General features: G+C 48.0%; 3 protein-coding genes and 1 long non-coding RNA gene across 7 annotated transcripts in view; 1 reads left to right on the top strand and 3 right to left on the bottom strand.

The window, feature by feature from the left end:
• Window positions 1-539, bottom strand: part of LOC116452686 (centrosome-associated protein CEP250-like) — a 15,735-nt gene extending 15,196 nt beyond the window's left edge. The window contains exon 1 of the mRNA XM_032127341.1: window positions 498-539. Coding sequence (XP_031983232.1) covers window positions 498-539 — 42 coding nt within the window. The remainder of the gene's footprint in view (window positions 1-497) is intronic.
• Window positions 1-5,120, bottom strand: part of LOC116452684 (centrosome-associated protein CEP250-like) — a 6,019-nt gene extending 899 nt beyond the window's left edge. Inside the window, exons 1-7 of the mRNA XM_032127339.1 lie at window positions 5,066-5,120; window positions 3,427-3,620; window positions 2,939-3,066; window positions 2,579-2,748; window positions 1,664-1,843; window positions 918-1,053; window positions 498-641 (exon numbers count right to left, since the gene is read on the bottom strand). Coding sequence (XP_031983230.1) covers window positions 616-641; window positions 918-1,053; window positions 1,664-1,843; window positions 2,579-2,748; window positions 2,939-3,066; window positions 3,427-3,620; window positions 5,066-5,071 — 840 coding nt within the window. The 5' untranslated portion in view covers window positions 5,072-5,120 and the 3' untranslated portion in view covers window positions 498-615. The remainder of the gene's footprint in view (window positions 1-497; window positions 642-917; window positions 1,054-1,663; window positions 1,844-2,578; window positions 2,749-2,938; window positions 3,067-3,426; window positions 3,621-5,065) is intronic.
• Window positions 5,121-5,770: 650 nt separating this feature from the next.
• On the bottom strand, window positions 5,771-7,068 carry LOC116452771. The gene is made up of 3 exons (XR_004243595.1): window positions 7,002-7,068; window positions 6,070-6,117; window positions 5,771-5,923 (listed from the first exon to the last, which is right to left on the bottom strand). It is a non-coding gene; the product is annotated as an uncharacterized LOC116452771 (long non-coding RNA).
• A 4,558-nt stretch (window positions 7,069-11,626) lies between these two features.
• Window positions 11,627-21,490, top strand: part of ASIP (agouti signaling protein) — a 37,927-nt gene continuing 28,063 nt past the window's right edge. For 2 of the 4 annotated variants that reach the window (XM_032127474.1, XM_032127475.1), the window contains exon 1: window positions 19,637-19,849. The gene's annotated coding sequence lies outside the window, so the exon portion shown is untranslated. Of the gene's footprint in view, window positions 11,757-19,317; window positions 19,521-19,636; window positions 19,850-21,490 lie in introns of those variants that run through there. The other 2 variants (XM_032127472.1, XM_032127473.1) reach the window with 2 other exon arrangements.

Here is a 21,490-nt window from a genome sequence, read left to right as displayed (position 1 = left end):
ACTCTCTGGAGGCTGCCAGCTGAGATGTCAACTCTCCCACCTCCAGTCAAACAGAACAAAGCAGTCAGAGGCTACAGCCACAGCCTGTCACTGCCAGCCACAGCAGAGGCTGTGAGAACAGGCACAGGCCAACTTTCCATTTCTCCCTGTCCTCAGAGCACCAGATTCACAATGCATACACACAACTTGTTTCAATCTCTACGTGGCCCACCAAGGGCACCTGAAAAAGGCACCTCCCACACCAAGGCTAGCAAGAAGAGGCCAGCAGGAATCCATGCTGATGGTTGCTGGCAACAGCCCAGAGGACTAGCCCAGCTGTCCAGGGCAGCAGCTGAGATTCAGCAGAGCACTGAGGGTCCTGCCAGAGCAGCTGCCAAGGAGCCCAGAGCACGAGGCAGCCCCAGGGACCACCCCAGCAGCTGCTGCTCTGCCATGGAAAAGCAAGAAGGGCACAGACCCCCTGCTGGATGCTGCAGTGCCACTGCTGTTTCACTCACCTGCTTTTGTAGAGCCTCCCTCTGCTCAAGGAGGACATTCATTTCCTCTTTGATGCCTCGTAGTCCTTCCTCGTGCCTCTTCTGCGCTGCCTGGATTTCCCTACGAGCTTCCTGCAGCTCAGCTTGCAGCTTTGCCTCGATGGTCTGGCAACAAAATGCAGAGCAACTTCCTGGGACCTGCCCTCAGGCTCAGCTTTTCCCACTTGCTGTCTCAAAATCCCATTCCTTCAGCGACTTCTTTTGGCTTCTCTACCCAGCTCTGCTTCCATTGCAAGCCTTCCTTCCCGGGCCTGAGCTCTGGAGCTTGCCAGGCTCTGTGCTGCCAGGGCCTGAAGCAGCCCTTGCCTCCTCACTCCCAGCACCTGCCTTTTGTGCCCCTGCCACTGCCCTGCACTCTGTTCCCTGCCTGCTCAGACTTACCTGCCCCTTCTCTTGCTGCTCTTTTCACCTCCTGCCTGAGCTGCTGCACCTGCTGGCAGGCTCGGCTTAGCTGTCCCCGAGTTTGGAGCAGTGTCTCTGATAAAGAATTCTTCTCCTTCTGCTTTTCCAGCAGGACCTGCACAGAAGGAAAGAGCAGAGGGCTTGACACTTGCCCTGCAAACTCTGTGTGCCAAGAGGCAAAGACTGATGGGCTCACGCGCTCTCAGAGCACTCGGCTGCTGCTCCCCTGGGCCACTGTCTGCCCTGGGGGGGACACAGCTTCCCAGGAAGTGACTTAGAACACAGCCCAGGAGACATCTCTGGGTTGCTGTTCAGAAATACTCCAGGCGAGTCTTTAAAAAGATTTTTCTCTTGTCAGCGTTCCTGCTGCGCCCTCCCTGTGCCCACAAAAGAAAAGTCCTACAAACTCCGTTTGCCTATGGACACCGACCAGTGCACACCAAAAGAGGACCCGTAAGAGAACAGTGCAGATCTTCCGAGGTAAGTCTTGGAAAAACAGAGCACAAGAGCAGCACAAAAAATCCCAACGGAAAGCTGATGTTTCTGCCTGGCTTCCTAGGAGAGGGCTCATTCCTGGGCCCAAAGATAGCCCTGTTCACCTTTCACCTCCCCAAATTCAATGTAGAAGACATGGAGGGCATGCTCCACACAGCCCCATAGCCTGCCATCTCCCACAGCTCCAGCCTTGCAAAAAATCACACCAATTCTCCTTGCACAATCATTACCTCTCGCTTGGCATTTTCAAATCTAGTTCGTTCCTCTTCTCTTTGAGCCTGCAGGGTGGCAACTTTCTGCCTCATCTCAAACAGCACCTTCTCGTGCTCCTGCTCTCTCTCTGCCTTCTCTTTTCCCCATTGCTGCAGCGTCTCCTGCATCTCTGCATGGTGCCTTTCCCGCTCACTTGCCTGAGGAAGGGAGGAAAAATCTTCAAGTTGCAGTCCCCAGGCAAGCTCCTCGCTGAGAAACGTGAAGCTTCATCCCTCCCACAAACCCCAACCTGAAAAGACAACAGCACTGGCTCTCTGCTCTCCAGAAACCGTGTCCTGTCAGGGAATTTAAAAGGAGGCTCAGCAGGTGCAAGAATCACAGAACCATGGAATCATTTCTGTTGAGAAAGACCTGCACCAGCATTGAGTCCAACCATTCAGAAAAGGAGGTGTCACCTTCTGGCACCCTGATGCCCCAGTCAGAAGGACTGAAGGACCGGGGCCTGTTCCATTTGCTTCCAGCCCAAAGCTAATCCCTCTGTCCACCGTGGGAGCACAGCAAGACAGGAACCGAGTTCCCACGCCTGCAGCCAGCAGCACTGTTGGCATCTGCTCCACGCTGGCATCTGCTCCGTGGCAGGTGGGACTCGGGGAAGATCCTGCCCTGGGCTGCCACGCTTTGGGTGGGCACTGCCCAAGCTGCTCTGGAACTCGTCTTACGCCCTCACGGAAGCCGTGGCTGCATTTAGTGGCCCAGCACCATCCTGGGGGTCTTCACGCGCCTCCGAGTCCGAGCCGCCGCCTCTCCTGCCCGGCCCAGCAGCGGGAGGCCTCTGGCAGAGGATTGCTGCCCTGTCACACCCTCAGGCTCTGCTGGTGCTAAACCAGCCCCCAGGGCCGGCTTGGACAATTCAGAAGCCTATTGTCACCTACCAGGTCTTGCAGGAGCTTGTTTATTTCCACCTGCTGAGCAGTTCCCTGAAGCCTGAGGCTTTCCTGACGCTGCTGCTCTGCCTGCAAGAGCTGTTGTGCTGTGTCTTCCTGCTCCTGCTTCCTGAGAGCTCTCTCTGCTTCCAGCTCACGTTGGAGGCACTGCACTTCTCCTGCAAACATGACCAACAGCAAGATTCAGAGTCTTTACTGCCTTTACTGACTCAGGCCCTTCCAGTGTCGGCGTAGGAGGGCCCTGCCTCCAGCCCCACCGCTCCTCAGAAGCCCTGCAGACAGAGGAGGCTTTACAGCAGCTTCTCTAGGCAGGGGCGGCACCACAAACAAAGCACACGAGGTTCTCACCTTGTAGCGCCTCCTTGGCCTGTGTGACTGTGAGCACTTGAGCCTCCAGATGGCTGCTGGTGATCTCCAGCTGAGATATCTGCTGCTGAGCAGCAAACAGGCTGGATTCCAGGCTCTCCTTCGCTGACCTACAGGTTGCAAATATGGAGAGACATGAGCTGCTCGCTCCTGACACTCCCAGGCAGTTACTCCAGGACAATGTGGCTCAAGGTCCCCAGGCCTGAGAATGCCAAATGGCTCGCATGGAAACTTGTACAGAGAAGGCCCATTTGTGCCATTTCAATAGCAAAGCAGGGCCCTCTGAGGGAGTGCCCAGGCCTTCCTTATGGCCTGGCACAGCACAGACAGCCCAGCCCAACGTGACCTCAACAGCCAAGTCTACATCTGAAAAGCACAAACGATAAAATAAACCCCTGCGCAGTGCTTATCACCTTTATCATTACAGCCCTTCAGCCCTGTCCCGCCCAGGGTCTCCTCCCTTCCTTTACCTGGTCTCTGCCAGCTGCTTGGAAAGGTCTTGTTTGTGACGCTCCATGGCTGCCAGTCGGCCCTCAAGGGCAGCCTTCTCCTGGCCCAGCAGCTCCTTCTCTCTGCACACCTGGGCCAGGGCGTGCCCTTGGCCAGAGGATTCCTGGTGCAGCTGCTCCAGAGCCCTGCTCGACGACTCTTGCTCCTGGGAAACCTGGAAGCAGGACAAGGTACAGCTCAAGCCCTTCCTCAGGAGCCCTGTGCAGAGCCAGCCAGTGCCACCTCGCAGGCAGCCAGAGGACAGGGAGCTCCTGTGCTCTGGGCTCAAAGTTTCACAGCATCTGCCCTCTGCAGCTCCCATACCCTGGGCTGCCAAAAGCCTCTGGCGCTGTTTCCTTGGAAGTGCTGTGTCAGGCCCTGCTGGCTTGCCTGGCACCAGATTGCTCCTTCCCAAAAAACAGCCCTGCCCCAAATTCCGTGTTGTCACCCAAAAATACCGCATCTTCCACAACTGCCACTTGGCAAACAAAATGTCTATCAGGATCTATTCCAGTGTTGGACATTTTCAGGGTGGTTGAGGAAAGCAATTTTGCTTGCTGAAGCAAGTGAAAATTCACAGGGTTTCTCCTTCTCGGACAAAACCCACAGCAAAGTGTCCCCTCCTCCAGTGTGCAAAGCAGCTCTCTGCAACGAGGGCATGCCTGGCAGGGAAACGGCTCTTGTGGTGAGCAGTCCTTTAGTGACTGATGGCAGTCTGGCTGATGTGGCCAAAGCAGACTCTATTTGTGCAGCAGTTCACACCAACAATACCATTTCCTTGTCTTACACAAAGAAGGTGTCTCATGGCCCTTGCTGGTATTCAAGCCTGAAGACTACACTGTGGTTTTGAGCTTTTGTCTTCAAAAGCAAAACCTCTGCTGTGTATTTGCCAAACCTACCACATACTCCAGAACTGAGACTGTCTGACAGAGACCATCAGAAACAAACCCTTCTCTCACAGCTCTCCTGTAACACCCAATCCAAACCTCCCCTGGCACACTTGGGGCCGCTTCCTCTTGTCCTGTCCCTTGCTCCCTGGGAGCACAGACCAACCCTCACCTGGCTGCACCTTCCTGTCACAGGGAGTTGGAGAGAGCGAGAAGGTGCCCCCTGAGCCTCCTTTTCTCCAGGCTCAGCGCCCCCCAGCTCCCTCAGCCGCTCCTTGTCACACCTGTGCTCCAGACCCTTCCCCAGCTCCGTTCCCTGTTTTAGAGGCTCTGGGGATGCCCAAAGTAACACATTTTGCAGAAGCATGTAACCCTTTGCTGATGAACATGCATATGCCTGGCTAATAAATGCGTGTGCCATCTTGAGCCAGGTGTGCACAGCAGTGTCCCTCTCTTCTCCTGCCAGAAACAGCATCTGGCCTGATCTGGCTGGCACAACTGCCACTCTCACAGGTGCTGCCTAGGAATAAGGTGTCCAGAGCCACGGTAACATCACGCCCCTCTTGCTCCAGCAGCTCCCTCTGAAGCTGCAATTCCTCCAGTGCCTGCCGGTTGACTTCCAGCTCCCTCTGCAGTGATGGGTCTTCTCCCTCAAGTGCACCAAGTCCTCCACTGTACAAGAAGGGGCAAGACAAGTTTTCAATGGAAAACCAGCCTCATTTGCAAAACCAACCTCCATCCTGTCCTGCTGCACCGCCTCTTCCGCCTGGGCTGACGCTTCCTTCAGCTGCTTGGTGTTCTTCTGGCGCAGACTCAAGGCTCCTGCCGCCGGGATTCCAGTGCATTGCTGCACATTTTCCTTGGACTTCTCAAGGTTTTCACAGTCACTGCAGAGACAAGGCTCAGTCAGAAGAAGGAAGAGGCCTGAAGAGCCATCGATCCCATTTTCAACCCTCCACGATGGAGCTGGGGGCAGTGGGCTAAGGAAGACCTTGCTCTTTCCCTCCCAAGGAAATCCTCCAGAGGCAAAGGGAAAGGAAGGCAGGATTTTGCCTTCCTTCAGTGAGAAGCAGTGGCTGGACAGGGGCACCCAAAGAACAGAATTCAGGGAAGCAGCACAGTGAGAGGAAGGAGTATTCTACTCCAACATCGCTGTGCATCTCCCAGGCAGCCTTGGGAGTCACAGTAGAGCATGAAAAGCCCTGACAGGACGATGCTCGAGAGCCACACTGAGGCCTACACATGGTAGGGCAGGTGAGTTCTTCACCCAGAACACCTCTGAACGCCCAGACCTGGACGCAGATTGCCTCTGGAACGCAGGAGGAGGAGGAAGAAACACTCACCTTCTGATTTCTTCCATCAGAGAGTCTATTTGCTCCTGGTGGCTTCGGAGCCTCTTCCATTGCTCCTCCATTTTCTCAAAACCTTGCTGCAAGCGCTCACAATTCTCTGTGGCTTCCCAAACCAATTTAAAGGGATGCTGTGCATCAGTGGATGTCAGAGTTGAGAGGCTGTTCCTGGAGGCTGCATGCTGGGAACGGTCAGTGCCGGTGATGGAACTGGCCATGCTGCCACTGCCGTCTAACAGCACCTGAAAGCCCACATCCAGCTGTTAGTCAGGTACTCTGTTCCTATTCCAAAGTACCACTGAGATGCCTCTTCTGATTCCACAAGAACCAGTGTCCATTCGTGGAGGACCAGTTTCAAATCCGAGCCAGCTCAGCACAGTTTACTCACCTCAGGGGCTCTGGAGAAACGTCCCTGGTGAGAAAGGCCTCGAGCTCCCTGGAAGAGCACAGGGAAGAGCACACTCAGACTGCATGGCTGCCCCTGAGGCAGTCGCCTCTAAATGCTTCCCAGCCTGGAATTCCAGCTCAGCTCCTTCCTCCCCTCCTTGGGCATATTTTCAGCCCAGTAGGTTGGCAGCAGCACAAACAAACATGCTGGAAGGTGTCCCATCACTTCTTAGAGCACCACAAGGGGAATTGCCCAGAGCCCCATCCAACCTGGTCTTGAACACTGCCAGGGATCCAGGGGCAGCCACAGCTTCTCTGGGCAACCTGTGCCAGGGCCTCAGCAGCCTCACAGGGAAGAATTCCCTCCCAATATCCCATTAAACCCTGTCCTGTCCCTGCAGGCCCCTGGCTTAAGTCTCTCTCCAGCTCTCTTCCAGCCCCTTCATGCATTGGAAGGTCACCCTGGAACCTTCTCCAGGCTGGACAACCCCAACTCTTGCATCCCTTTCCCTTGGCACAGGTGCTGCAGCCCTTGGAGATCTTCCTGTCATCCTCGTGGCCTCCTCTGCCCCACCGGGGATCATCTTGGAGATGTCTGGGAGAAACCCATTCTTGTCTCCGGGAAGCACTCAGGCTGCGCTGTGAATTGGGCTGAGGGGAAGGCAATGAAAGCTGCTCCCTTGTTTGTGCCCACACCCTCCAGTGGGACAAGGACGGAGGAGGAGATGTGGGTGTGCTCTGGGATGGCCAGGAGCCCCCCCATTCCCTCCCAGGCCTGTCCCCACGGCCAGCACCAAAGCTGCTGCCAGCTCCGGAACAGCCAACTGTTAATCCCTTGCTATTCCCAAAGGGAACTGTTCCCAGGGCACAGCCCAGGCCCACCCAGGCCCCTGCTGGGCTTGGCACAAAGAGGGCAGCAGCTCTCTCACTCACCCGCCGGGTCTCCATCTGCCCCTTGGCACAAGCAGTGACCAAATGTCAGTGTCCAAAGGCCGTTGGCCTTTGCAGGGTCTAAACCCCAGTGTCCAAAGGCTTTTGGCCTTTGCAGGGTCGAACCCCAGTGTCCAAAGGCTTTTGGCCTTTGCAGGGTCGAACCCCAGTGTCCAAAGGCCGTTGGCCCTTGCAGGGTCTAAACCCCAGTGTCCAAAGGCTTTTGGCCTTTGCAGGGTCGAACCCCAGTGTCCAAAGGCCGTTGGCCTTTGCAGGGTCTAAACCCCAGTGTCCAAAGGCTTTTGGCCTTTGCAGGGTCTAAACCCCAATCTCCAAAGGCTTTTGGCCTTTGCAGGGTCTAAACCCCAGTCTCCAAAGGCTTTTGGCCTTTGCAGGGTCTAAACCCCAATCTCCAAAGGCTTTTGGCCTTTGCAGGGTCTAAACCCCAGTCTCCAAAGGTTGTTTGACTTCGCAGGGTCAAACCCCAATCTCCAAAGGCCGTTGGCCTTTGCAGGGTCAAACCCCAATATCCAAGGGTCGTTGGCCTTTGCTGGGTCAAGAGCACAAGATCAAAGTGCTGTTGGCCGTTGCAAGGTCAAAGCCCCAATGTTCAGGAGCTGTTGACAGTTGCCAGGCTGCAAACCCCAACATTCCATGGGCTGTTGATGGTTGCCAAGGTGCAAAGCCCAGCATTCCATGGGGCTGTTGATGGTTGCCAGCCTCCAAAGCCCAACATTGCAGGGGCTGTTGATGGTTGCCACGGTGCAAACCCCAACATTCCAGGGGCTGTTGGAGAGGCCCTCCCCTGGCTCTCCACCCATCCCAGCTCACTGCTGCCCCGGCACCTGCACCATCACCCCCACATCCCCACAGCCCAGCTGGGCAGCTGGGCAGGGACCTGCCTCGTAACACGAGTTCAAAGTTGCTGGCCCAGACAGCATCAGTTTTAAGGCTCAGCATTCCTGAGACCCGCATGCTCTTTAGGGATGCGCTTAGTTCCTGAGTCACAGGAATTCGTCTGTCTCCCCTGACAAAGGGGAGGTGTAAGAAAAAGCCTAAAAAGGTTCTTGGTGCTTACAAATATTCATGGAAAGTAAAGCTTTGCATCTAGAACAGCCACATGAGGAGGAAAAATGGTGTTTCAGGGTCTTTTCAAATTCCTACAGAGAAACGCCAAGAGTTGCAGTGTTTAAGGCTCATAAAAGAGATTAAGAATCCCGAGACAGACACAAGTGCATTTTTTTCTCTGCTCTCTGTTTGGCAATATATCACTAGGTCTTCTAGGCAGAAGAAAAGTCTTGCTGCTTATTTCAAAGATTCCTCGTGTCTTGGGGTGACCTTATGATGTGTATCCCATATCGCTGCCTATGCCCAGAAATTAATTTCTATGCCTCTAAACTGAGCACAACTTTTTCAAAGCAGTTTGCAGCTTGTTCAAGGTCACACACAGATAGCGGGTTTTTTTCCAGCTGCGGCAGGGGAGGGAGGAGGCACCCGGCTTGCGGCTTCCCGGTCAGCTTTTGGCCAGTTGCTCAGCTGCTTTTTCTCTGGAGAGAGAGTTGAATTTTTTTTTCCTTCCCTGGAATTTCGGACTTTCTCCCTTTTCCACTGGACTGCTACAATATTAGAACACATCAGGAGGACCTTCCACCGAGCGCAGAGGGCCTGGCCCTGCGCCAAGCCCCAGCTCCGAGGAGACCAACAGGAGGACTCTTAACAGTTTCCCAGGTTTTTTCTCCACAGTGAGAGATTTTATTATTTAGCATTATTTTCCTTTTCCTGTGTGTTTGTTAAAGAAATAGTTTTATCTCCTTCACTTTCCTTCGAGGAAAATTTATTTTTTCCCGAACCTGGTGGGGGAGGGCTGGTTGTGCCTTCTCTCCGAGGATATATTTCTAAGTTTGGCCAAACCGGAACAGCAAGATAGTGTTTTCTTTCTGCTTTTTAAATTATAAGTTTGCCTTTAGAAATTGGACAGCTTAAGTTTATAAACATCTTTTCATATGAAACATACTCTTACTTCTTACAGAGTTTTGTCACGCACCAGCCTCAAATAAATTCCTTATATTATAGGGGAGAATAAGTAGTTTCTTCACTGTGGAGAGTTTAGTAGTCTGTTTAAGGAGAAATTTCATTGAAAGCTAAGTTGGGTTGTTTTAAATCACTTACAAAATGTTTTTGCTATTGTACCAGCAATTCTTATTTATTAATGTGGTACATCATCATATATTTTCAGATTTATACCAGATGTTTTTAGGACCTTCACAGAATTCTGAAACCTGTAAACACAGTGACAGCATTAACAAGGACCAGATGTCCATTGCTTTTCTGGTATAGAAAATAAGAAAGTGGAGGTTTTGAATAGCTGAAGAATTCAGTGCTTCGGTCTCGAAATCAGCTGCTGGGTTTCACGCCCACACAGTTAGTGGCACAAATGCTAAACAAGTTTTGCACTTTCAGATTAATTCTAGCAAGTTTTTCTTTCGCTCCATTTGGGGAAGGAGGATGGCAAGCTCAGATTTTTTTTTTTTTTGGTAGAGCAATTAGACCACTGATCTTTGTTTCCAGTATCTTAATATTTAAATGGTAGGAAAGTAAAACCCAACATAATTTTTAAAATGAAAAATGTATTGCAATGCTGGTTTTGTAGTGGATTTTTCCCCCTGCATTTCAAACTGCATTGCAACAAAAAAAGTAGTGATTTATCTCAAAACATACAGCAGTACTACTGAGAAATGTCTGAGGCTGAAAAAATGGCAACCCTTACTGAATATTATGGGGTCCTTAAAATCCTTTTCTGTGATTAGTTAGATTATGGCTGTAGCAGAACAATTAAATTTGATTTAGGACATTCCAAGATTCCAACAGTGTAGCCTGTTTTAATGTTCAGATACATCCCTCACAGCACAGTAACTCACTAAGAGATGAAAAATGTTATGAACATAACATGAATTAACAAACCTATGAATGCTGGGTGTAAATTGGCTATTTAATTAAAATGTTGGTTTGCTTTTAATGAGGTGGTCATGACAACCATTAGAGCCTGTAACTTAAAGTGCAAAGAATGTAAGAATTTAATGTAAAATGCTGAAGCACCTAGGAAAGGTCATTTTCTATCTGTAGAATACACATACATGTTGGAGTGAAAGTTCCTGTGGACTCAGGCCCAGAGGAAAGCCAAAGCACAGGGGTTGAATTAAAACTTTTGGATAAGCTGAGGTACATGAAGTCACACCAAAGTGAAATAGAAAGATAGATTTTTAAACTTTTAGTAGAAATATATGCTAAGTGCCTTAAACATTGAAAAGCTGCAGCAGGGACCTTAAACACAGTTCTTGCTGCAGCAGTGTTACCTTTTCACAGAATTCTTTACTTTAGACAAAATAGAGATAGAATTATACTGTTCATTTTTTTTAGATGGAGTGTTCACATAAACAATAAGAGCTGATAGAAACTGTATATGCAGATCTGTGTAATACCTGTGTAACACTTGTGTAAGGCTTACGACTGTTAGAATTAGACCAGGATGGGTTAAGAAAAACTGGAATCGTGTTTTAATCTTATTGGTCAATTAACAAATCTAACCCACACTTCTGCAAGTTTAGAAAAAAGAAGAAGCAGCGGTTTTCTGCTTGCTGTTTGCCTGCTGCTGCTTCTGTTGCTGCTTGGCCTTATCATGTACCCCCTTCGAACTCTGCCTTCAGAAAGCTATGAGACTATGAAATAAAGAACTTAGCAGAAAAGCAGCCTCCTCTGCTCTTTCACCCTCATCTGAAAAGGAAGGATATCCCATCAAAAGCTCAACACATACATAGTGAAGATATTTGACATTTTGAGACATAGTGATGCACCAGGTTCTGCAGTGATCAGAAATACAGCAGGTACTTCACAGAGTAATGGAAATTCCTTCCCTAAAATCATTTACAGTTTAAAGTCCTGAAAACATTACTGACAATAAAAAGTACATCTGCCACCTTTCAGCTCACGTTACCATTGTCCCTCTCTTCCCTTTATTGTTCCTAATGCTCCACTCTTGCTGCCTTTATTCTTCAGCCAAGTGAATTTAGTTTAACTAAGAACACATCCTCTAAAGTTTTTCCTTTTTTTTTTAATGGAAGCAGGATCAGGTCAGAGAAGTTTAGAACACAAATTTGAAACATTCAGCCTTCTGCTAAAACTCTTCCTGATTAAGTATGAAAGTGTAAAAGAAGGTTAGCATTAACTGTTCACAGGCAGTTGCCATTATTAAATTGCATAATGAAAGGCATTTTTGGATAAAGCTTTTCAGTAAATACTTTGCCTATAATTGTTCCAATGCAAAAGCTCCGACATTTTCAGTATTCCCATCATCAATATACTCCCTCTATTTCTCTTCTCAGGGATTTAAAGTATTTAAATTGCAAAACAAAATCCTATCCCTATTGGCCACAAGGTTCTAAAACTGAGGGCGATGGGTAAAGAAATAAAGTCAAATCTGGCTGCAATACTTCATATCATCATTAGAGCGAAAGAAAACTAACATTATGAATTTCCAAGCAATGAAAAGGAATGAGAGAAGATCGGGAAAGAGTAACCAGAATATCAAGAGGGAGTGGGAGGTTGGGGGTTTTTATGTTGCATAAACCCAGCAGTAAATCCCGTGCCAACCTGTAGCTGCGTGGATTTCAGTCCTTTTGACTGCTTCCAGTGAAACAGCATCCTTTGATTTCACAGACTTTCAGAGCAACCATTTGGACACCAGACTTCTCGAGCCTAAAGGTAAGACATTCTCCTGAGCTATAGCATTATTACACCAAAATGCAATGCAACAACTCAGAATATTTTACTCAAAAGCATAAATCAGGTTGGTTTCACTTTCACTCCATGCATCACTTCTCCCACTGCCAGCACTGGGGTTTCTCTGAATGGTCTCCAAACATGCCTGTCTTCTCCATTATTTATCACAGAAAAAAAAATAATTTTATAGCAGTGCAGCCCTGCAGAACCAGTAGCAGGGGATGTGCCACTGAAATAATAAAGGTCTTAAACTGCTTTCCACTGACCTTTGCAAAGACAGATGTGCATAACCTGGTATTTCTGGGATATTTGTTACATCTACTCCCATTCAAAAGCAAGAACTAATCAGATATAACCTGTTTAACCAAGCTGGCTGCTTTCAGGAGGGATCAGGAGCTCAGATCAGAATCTGAGAATCAGAGACCTCACTGAGTGCTGGTAGCCCTTCTGCAAAGAAACTCTCATGACTCATTGTATTGTTCAAATCTCATCTTGTATGATGCTTCAGGCATATCATTCCTATGTTTTTGCTTGTTGTTATCCATTTTCACACATATGGATAAGAATTTTCTTGATAGTGATAATTTGCTCCCTTTTTAAAACATCTGGTGTAAAATCTGCGGACTTCTATTCTGATGTTCCTTGTACTGAAATGCCTTTGCTCTTTGGCAGCTATTTCACATTTGCCTTCCCAGGTTTCTAATGAATGTCTGATTTGACATGGCACTGACTTAAATTGATTCCAGGCACTTAAACTGATTCTCAGGGCACTGAGTCCTCCTTGGTCAGTCATTCTCGTTGAAGATGGAGGCAAAGAATGGCTGATGGCGCGGTGGGGTCTCAGTGCCCTCTTCTGGAGGACCATGATTGTGAGATCGATCAAATCCCAGTTGACCCTGAGATTGTGCAGGATCTGCTGCCCCAGATGGATCCCTAAAAATCGGTGGGGCCTGATGGGATTTGTCCAAAAATCTTCAAAGAGCTGTTAATGTCATTGCAGAGCCTCTCTCAATTTTTGAGTGATTTTGGGAATCCAGAGAGGTCCCAGCCAACTGGAAATAGGCAAATGTTGTCCTGATTTTCAAGAAGGGCAAGAAGGTGGACCCTGGGAACTACAGGCCTGTCAGTGTCCCTTCAGTGCCCACTAAAATTGTGGAAAAAGGTTATTCTAGGAAGTATTGAAAAACAGCTGGAGGACAATGCAGTCATTGGGTCACAGCCAGCATGGCTTCATGAGGGGAAAGTCCTGCTTGTCCCAGCTGATTTACTTCTATGGGAGTATGGAACAACACCTGGTCAGTCTAGGAAAGCCAGTAGATGTAATTCTTTTGGACTTCAGCAAAGCTTTCCATATTGTTTCTCACAGGATGTCCATCCCACCTGTGGATAAAGACATCAGGGGATGGGTGAGCAACTGGCTCGTGGGGTGGGCACAAAGGGTGACAGTGACCGGGGTGGCATCAGACTGGCACGGGTCACTAGTGGGGTTCCACAGGGCTCAATCCTCATCCCTGTGCTCTTCAACATCTTCATAAATGAACTGGATGCAGGACTGGAAGGGAAACTGAGCAAGTTCACAGATGATGCAAAACTAGGAGGAGCTGTTGACTCCCTTAAAGAGAAGAGAGGCCCTGCAGGGGGACCACAACAAATGAGAGAAGTGGGCCATCACCAACCGTGTGAAGCTCAACAAGGGGAAGTGCCAGATTCTGCACCTGGCACGGGGTAACCCTGGGTGTATGGACAGACTGGGAAATGGGATGCTGGAAAGCAGCTGCAGGAAGAGGTCCTGGTCGATGGCAAGTTGGATGTGAGTCAGCAGTGCCCTGACAGCCAGGAGAGACATCCCTGTCCTGGGGGACATCAGGCCCAGCATCTCCAGCCAGGCAAAGGAGGGGATTGTCCTGCTCTGCTCTGCAGAGGCCTCACCTCCAGTCCTGGGGACAGTTTGGGCACCACAATGTAAAAAAAGACATTAAGCCCTTAGGGAGCATCCAAAGGAGGCCACAAGGATGGGGAAGGGTCTGGAGGAGCCATAGGAGGAGCAGCTGAGGGCACTTGGTCTGTTCAGCTGGAGAAGAAGAGCCTGAGGGGAGACCTCATTGGGGTCTTCAACACCCTCCCAAGGGGCAGCAGAGGGGCAGCTCTGATCTCTGCTCTCTGTGACCAGTGACAGGACCCAGGGAACGGCTGGAGCTGTGCCAGGGGAGGGTCAGGCTGGGTATCAGGGAAAGAAAGGTTCTTCCCCCAGAGGGTGCTGGGCACTGCCCAGGCTCCCCAGGGAATGGGCACGGCCCCGAGGCTGCCAGAGCTCCAGGAGCGTTTGGACAGCGCTGCCAGGGATGCCCAGGGTGGGGTTGTTGGGGTGTCTGTGCAGGGCCAGGGGTGGGACTGGATGAGCCCTGTGGGTCCCTCCCAGGTCAGGATATTCTGTGATTGTGTTCTATGGTTCTGTACACACGTATTGTAAGTAGAGGACTGCATCGCACCTGGGTCTGGAGCACAGTGCTCTATGTGTGCATACACAGGTTTTATCTTTCTCTAGACACCTTGCATAAAATAAGATAATAATTCCTGCCCTGCTTATTTTCTTCTACCATGTGATCCCTGCCTTAGACTGAACTGTTTCAGTGATGTGTTTGATCTCCATTACAGTGGTTGGGTTTCTTGAAAGCCACCAGGACAAATTAATCTCTTAAATTTCCCACATTTCTTGTTGCTTTTGTCCTGCCTTGACTAGCAAGTTTTGACAAGTAAATTATAAGATTAATAGCCCTTCTCATATGGGACTGATTGAGAAAATGAGAAGCAGCTTCAAAGCACAAAAGACTTATTGTCTCAAGAAACATAGGTGATCTTCGGCAGTGCTGAACCCAATTATCCATATCTTCTTTGGACAATGTTTTAAGCTAATTACCCAGAGTTTACACCAATCTGGATATGAATTTCATCTTGTTCCAATCAACTAGAACTTTTGTTCTTTGGCTTTGCTTATCTCAACTGCAGTGAATTTCACATCTAAGTTAATGCTGGGTTTGTTTTATTTACATCGCAGCAGACTCATTAGATGACCAGTACAAGATGCTTCATAACTTGATATTGCATATTATTCATGCTGTCATTTAATATTAGAAGATGAAAGAAAGTTATTATCAAGTACAGAGGTTTTAGAGCTTGTTCTTCCAGGAGAAGCAGCCTGGATTTAAAAAACCAAACCAAACCAAATCTCAAAGTGTGAAAATGCTGAAATTCGATTTTGCTCCGTCAGGGTTTCCCATCCTTGCACTGTTCTGCTGCCCAAAAACTCATATTCTTTTTCCTCTTAGGAGTGAGCAGCACAACCATGTGAAATCTCTAAGAGGCCCTTCAGATGGTCCTTCCATTAAATACTTTTAGATCACCTGATGATATTGGCATGTCACAGAAGCAGAGAATTTTCTGCCTACTGAAACCTGTGGCAGACTTGTAAACAACAGCAATTTTAATTTCACTTTCTTATTTATATATTAGAAAAAAAAACACCTTTTAAGCCAAGATGGGAAAGTTTTCAGAATAACAATGTTTTCCCAATAAAAGCATTAGCAACTGAGATTAAAGTTAATAAATTATTAATAAATTAAGATTCTTGCACTGTACTACAAATGCAGCAAACCAAGGAAGGCTCAGCTGCTTTTTGTCACAGGAACATGGCTCCAAAAATCAAAGAGACGTTGCTGTGAGAAGTCAGATCTCATATACCCATGCATCGTGGTTTGACACTGGTCAAACGCCAGGCACCCACAAAAGTCACTCGCTCACCCTCCCCTGCCACAGCTGGGCAGAGGAGAGAAAAGATTTAATGAAGGCTTCATGAATTAAGGACCAGGAGAAGACACTGCAAGGGCAAAACAGACTCAACTTAGAGGTACAAAGTGAATTTATTACTAACAAAATCAGAGGAGAAATAAAATAAACCCTTAAAAACCACCTTTTCTTCCCCAGCCCCTCCCTCCTTCCCACCGACAGGGCAGGGAGACAGGGCGTGGGGGTTTCGGTCAGTTTGTCACCCAGCGTTTTCTTCCACTGCTCACGGAGAGGAGCCCCTCCCCTGCTGCACCGTGGGGTCCCTGCCATGGGAGAGTTCTCTGTGAACTTCTCCAGCGTCGGTCCACTCTCACGAGCAGCAGTCCTGCCAAACCTGCTGCACTGTCAGTCTCTCCCATGGGCACACAGTCCTCCCAAAACTGCTGCACTGTGGGTCTCTCCACGGGCTGCAGTCCTCCAAGGCCAGGCTGCTCCAGCCTGAGAGCAGGGCTCTCTCTCTCCACCAGGACTCCCACTGGATCCCAGCCTCCTGCAGGCATCCACCCGTTCTGGCACGGGCACCTCCCCCAGGGGCTGCGGGTGGATCTCTGCATCCCCCGTGGATGCCCAGGGGCTGCGGGTGGATCTCTGCATCCCCCGGGGATGCCCAGGGGCTGCGGGTGGATCTCTGCATCCCCCGTGGATGCCCAGGGGCTGCGGGTGGATCTCTGCATCCCCCATGGATGCCCAGGGGCTGCAGGGGCACAGCTGCTCCACCATGGTCTCACCATGGCCTGCAGAGGGGAATCTCGGCTCTGGCTCCTGGAGCACCTCCTCCCCCTCCTCCTCCTTCTCCACTGACCTTGGTGTTGCCATGTTGTTTCTCTCACATGTTCTCACCTTCTCCTCTTCTCCTCTTCTCTGGGTAGAAAAGACTGTGCCCCCACTTTGTTTTGATTTACTTCTTAAATGTGTTAGCGCGGAGGCGATACCAACCTCTCTCATTGGGCTCAGCTTTGGCCAGTGCTAGGTCCACCTTCAGAGCCATCAGGGATTGGCTCTGTTGGATATGGTGGAAGCTTCCAGCAGCTTCTTACAGAAGCCACCTCCGTGGCCCCCCCGCTACCAAAAACCAGGCTGTGCCAAACCAACACACCATGAAAGACTTCAAATCCTTTTATGAGACAGTACCAGGCCATTAAAACACGTGATCTGTAACAATCCACAGACTGTTCAAAGGACTTTGCAGATGATGGGTGCATGCTCACCCTGGTGTGAATGCAAACAGACCCCATGTGCACCCAGATCCTTGTGGGGACTCTTTTTGTCCCATCCCATTCCTAATGCCACTAATTGCGTCTGCAGGGAGATGCTCAAGGGGAAGGTGCAGGGAGGAGGTGGCACGAAGAACAAAGGAGGTGATCAAAAAACAAAGAGGGATAAAGGGCATGGTGAGGGAGCCACAAGAAATTATGAGAAGGTGGAGAGGTTGACAAAATGGGGAGAATTGAGAAAGATCAAAAAGCATGGATATTAGGGAAAAATGAGGTGAATAAAGGAAAGACAGATAAAGACCAGTGGATGAAGGAGAGTCTGAAAACATATCAGAGAGGAAAGGAAACTGCTGGCTCGAAAAATTGGGGAAAACAAATACCATAGAGGAAAATATTCATGTACAAAAGAGAAGGAAGAAAAGCCAAGATGTGCTAGCTATGGAATAAGTGGAATAAGAAAAGGCAAAATATGTTGATTTTGTTGTAAATGCAAAAGAACAGAAAATAAAAAGAGCCAAACAGGGAGAAGAATGAAACACTGACTGAGATAAAGCCAAAAAAGAGGCCCAAATGTGCTCACACACCAAATTTTTACAAGACTGGTACACTGAATGGAAACCAGGCTTTCTGCATCACATCTGACAACTCAAAACACACTCCACCATGACAGTGGAGTTTCTTTACAAAGCAGCACAGAACAAATCCCGGGGATTTATTTATCTTTTAAATGAGAAAATTAACTGCATCCCATAAATGTTTGCAATATAATGACATGTAAATTCAGGGCCTTAAGACTGGAAGGAAAGCTAAGAACAGAATTTGACCCTAATTTTTATAACAGCAGTGTCTGAAACATAGTGGGTTTGTAATGGGAAATTTAGACTAAGCTTTTATTTTAAGTAGGATTTAAAAAATCATAGAATTTTCAACTTGAACTTTGAAATTGCACTTCCAAAAGAGAGGCTGCTAATGCTGTAAATTCCCCTGCAGACATCAGCACATAAAGTTTTGTAATTGAAATGCTTTCAGATGAAGGATTTGGTTGCTGTTGAAGTTTTTCATCTTATAAATGCCAGTTTTAGCAACTAACATCCCAACCCTCTGAAATTCAGCCAGTTCTACCACTGTGCCTCATTTTAAACCCATCACCCAATAAAAGTGAAGCAGAGAACGAGGGAAAGAATCTCTCAAGAGCCTCAGAAATTCCATATGTTCATGCAAGTCTGTGTCCCCCCTCCTGTTCCAGGTGTCTTCCCACAGCTCCTCTGAGAAGCTGCTCTGAGCACCACTCAGGTATTTTTCCTCATCAACTTCCTCTCCACCTGGTCCCTCAAACGTTGCTTCCCAAGCACTCACAGAAGTCCCATTTTGTCCCCCACATTTCTGGTGGCCGGACACATCTTTCCTTCACGCAGGAACTCCGTTGGTGGGTAATCCCTAAGTGTCCCAGGATCCCAGCCAACATTCTGGATGCTTTTTGGAAAAAACACAGGCTCAGCACTGTCTCCTTTAGCAGATGTTCTGCAGTCTAAAACTCTGCAACATCGCAAACTGCTAGTGCCTTCAATCAGAAGTAGTAAAAAAGAAAATAAACAACTTTAGATACTTACAAAATTTTCCAGTCTGGGGGTTGCAAGGGGTGGTTCCTGCCCCAAGGCAGCAATTCCCATGTCCTCATGGGTTTTTTGCAAATTTTTCAAGTCTTGTAAAGTCAGCTCGTGTTCCTTACTATCATTTTCTCACCTAAACTACCACAGTTTGGGATGCTGACTGAGAGAAACAAAAAAAAAGTAATAAAAAGACCTCCCAAAGAGGCATTTTTCCAACCCCAGAATAGTCCTGATGAGATCCTCAGCACTAAAAATACAGCCTTATTAACAAGACAGAGAAATGCAATGGGACTGCAGTTTTATTTCATATTAGAGCTTCAACCCCTCAGGCAACTTCTATTATACAGCCACTCTTGAGGCTGTTGAATCAAATTTGATCATTCAGCTTCTGAAAAATCCATTGCTGCTTTGTCATTCCTTCCTGTGTGAAGCTTTTGGTGCCCCAGGCTGCAAACATGAGCAGTCAGCAGCTAAAGAGCTCTCAACCATTCCTCATTTCTATCTATTGCCTTGCACAGAACTTATCCAAGTAGGCATAAAAACCCCAAAACTTCAACCCTCATGGCACTCATAACATGCACATGGCTGCAAAACGGCCAACAAAAAGTATTAGTATACATGAAGATGTGTAATGAAACCCTTGGAATTATAAAGGGACGTGTTTGATATGTTTTGAATAATTACATCCACATTTGGGTAAACTCGTCTGGTCTTTGTACATGCCTTATCAAGCTTAAGAAGAAAAATCTTTCCTCCATGCTGCTTTGACTTTTAGAGACTCCACAGAACTATCTCATTAGAATGGAGTTAATCAATGAAAAACTCCCAGTTTTCCTGCTTTGGGAATGGCTGAGGAGCTGCTCGTGCAGATGCCCAGCGTTCCCAGTGATCTTCCCAGGGAACGAGCCTGCCGGACAGGGAGTCCTGCACCAAGGAGCCCAAAACAAGCACCAAGGAGCCCAAGTGGAGCACAGCGGATGGGGTTTATCAGCAGGTCTTTTCCTTCCCCTCCTATCTGTCCTTTTCTACCTGAGTGACAGGAAAATCTCAGCTGGAATTGCCTCTGTCTGAAGACCCAGGTCAGTCCTCGTGGGTTTCAAATGGGAGGAAAAAGGAGGGGCTGAGGCTCAACGTTCTACTGGTTTTTTTTTTTTACCATGAGACAGCAAAGAGAGAAGGAGAGTGGGGAAAAAAAGGGAGGCTGAGGTGGGGAGGGGAACTGAGAAAAAGCAGAGATTGAAGTAGAATAGACCGGCCATCCTCACAGGGACTTGGCCGACGCCGCTGCCGTGCGCCCGGGATAAGGCGGGGAGCGCCGCGGTGCCGAGGCCGCTGCCCTGCGGGACACGGGGAGCAGCGCCCGGCTGCGCGCCAGGGCCCGGGAGCGGCACAGCACCTTTCTGCTGCGGTAGGAGCAAACCCTTGAAACCCTTCTGCAGGGCATTCCCTTGCGCTCTCTGTCCCGGGCCGAACCGCTCCCGTGTTCCTGCTGCGCCAGGGAGATTTGCCTCCCCTTACCTCAGATCAGTCCTGCAGATCTCCCTCGCGGGTCTGGCAAGCAGTGAAGTTTTAAAACTCTCTTGTTATTTTACCATTTTGCTCTTCTGCATTTATTTGCTCCGCTTTTCTGTTCGACTCCAAATCTTTCTTTTCCAGGCACTGCCTGTGGTTTAGGTTGTTTGGATTCTGTTCGGTGCTTCTGCCTCTTCAGGTTTTTTTCTTGCAAATTTTGCTTTTTTTGTTTAGTCTACTTGTAAGTCTTTTTTCCTGAAATTATTTTAGATGTTATATTATCCGTGTCCACTCTTTTATTACATGATTTTAACATTAACAACGTACCTTTCCTAAGCCGTATTTTTACACTGTTCCAATTGATTAGTGACATTTTTTTATTCCCCTAAGTGCAGTAAATAAAATTATGATACAATGTTGAAATAAATATTTTCCTGACGCTTTCAGAAAGACAAGGGATTAGATTTTATCTATTTTAGGAATGATACTATTTCTCTTTTAACATCAGACTGTAATTATTTTTCTAACTTGCCCTGTCAGTTTTCTCTGTAGCACCTCATAAAAACTAATCCTACACTACACATATCCCGTTCTCCAGTCCTCTATTAGTATTCTTAATATTCTTTCATTTTGTGCAAGTTCAGCAAGCAACGGTTGCTTTACACAGTTAACAAGATACACAAAATGCAGAGATCATTTCTGATTGCTGTTTGCAGCACCAGAATTTTTCTTTCAACATCAATTTCTGCAGCAAATCTATCAATTTCATAGTTCCTGCAATCACTGGAAAATGAACAAATTTATGGGTCATTTTATTACAGTTGTTATTTTCCAAAAAGGATTAATTTCTTTCTGTTGTCCAGATTTTTGTCTATTTTTCCCTGCTTTATTTCTCCATCTATACTTTACAGCTCTCTTTCTGCTGCTTTTCAGCCACACTGCGAAGGCAGAGGAGAGCTCACTGTGTTCTAAAGTGCCTTTGCTGCTGTGCCTGGAAATTTCAGAGTTTCTGGGCATCTTCTTAATGTGAGAAACTCTGCCCGAGCCAGGGAAGGTCTTGCAGAGGCATCGCTGCTCTGCTCCCTGCCTGCCCCTTTGGAATCCTGGGCACTTCATTTGGATAGTCTGAAGTCTCTCATTTTAGACAGTTTAACCAATATCTATCCAAAAAAGGTCTTTTGATGCTTATTAGTGCTTGAGAGGGGATTTTTGTCGTTTGGTTTTGTGGTGGTTTGGAGCCTTTTTTGTTGGTGGTTTTAGTCAGGTTTGGTTTTTCTTTGGTTATTTGTTCTGGTTTGGGGCTTTTTTCCCCCCAAGAACATCACGTGTTTGCTTTACAGATATCAGAGTTTCACTTCCTGATCCATCTCCCACTTCACAGAATAATTATTTTTTTCCCCACTGAGGCAGGCTCAGAAAGCTTTCACAGCATTCCAGTCCAAATGCAAAAATACACAAGTGGTAACAGATAGAGTATTTTCCCTAGTTATCTCCCCTTTTTCTTGTACCTAAAAAACCCCAATTCACTGAAAACTGA

The sequence above is a fragment of the Corvus moneduloides genome, chromosome 17, assembly GCF_009650955.1.
Source record: "Corvus moneduloides isolate bCorMon1 chromosome 17, bCorMon1.pri, whole genome shotgun sequence".
Classification (NCBI taxonomy): Eukaryota; Metazoa; Chordata; class Aves; order Passeriformes; family Corvidae; genus Corvus; species Corvus moneduloides.
Note: the sequence above shows the minus strand (reverse complement) of the source record. Positions and strands in the feature narration are given on the sequence as shown.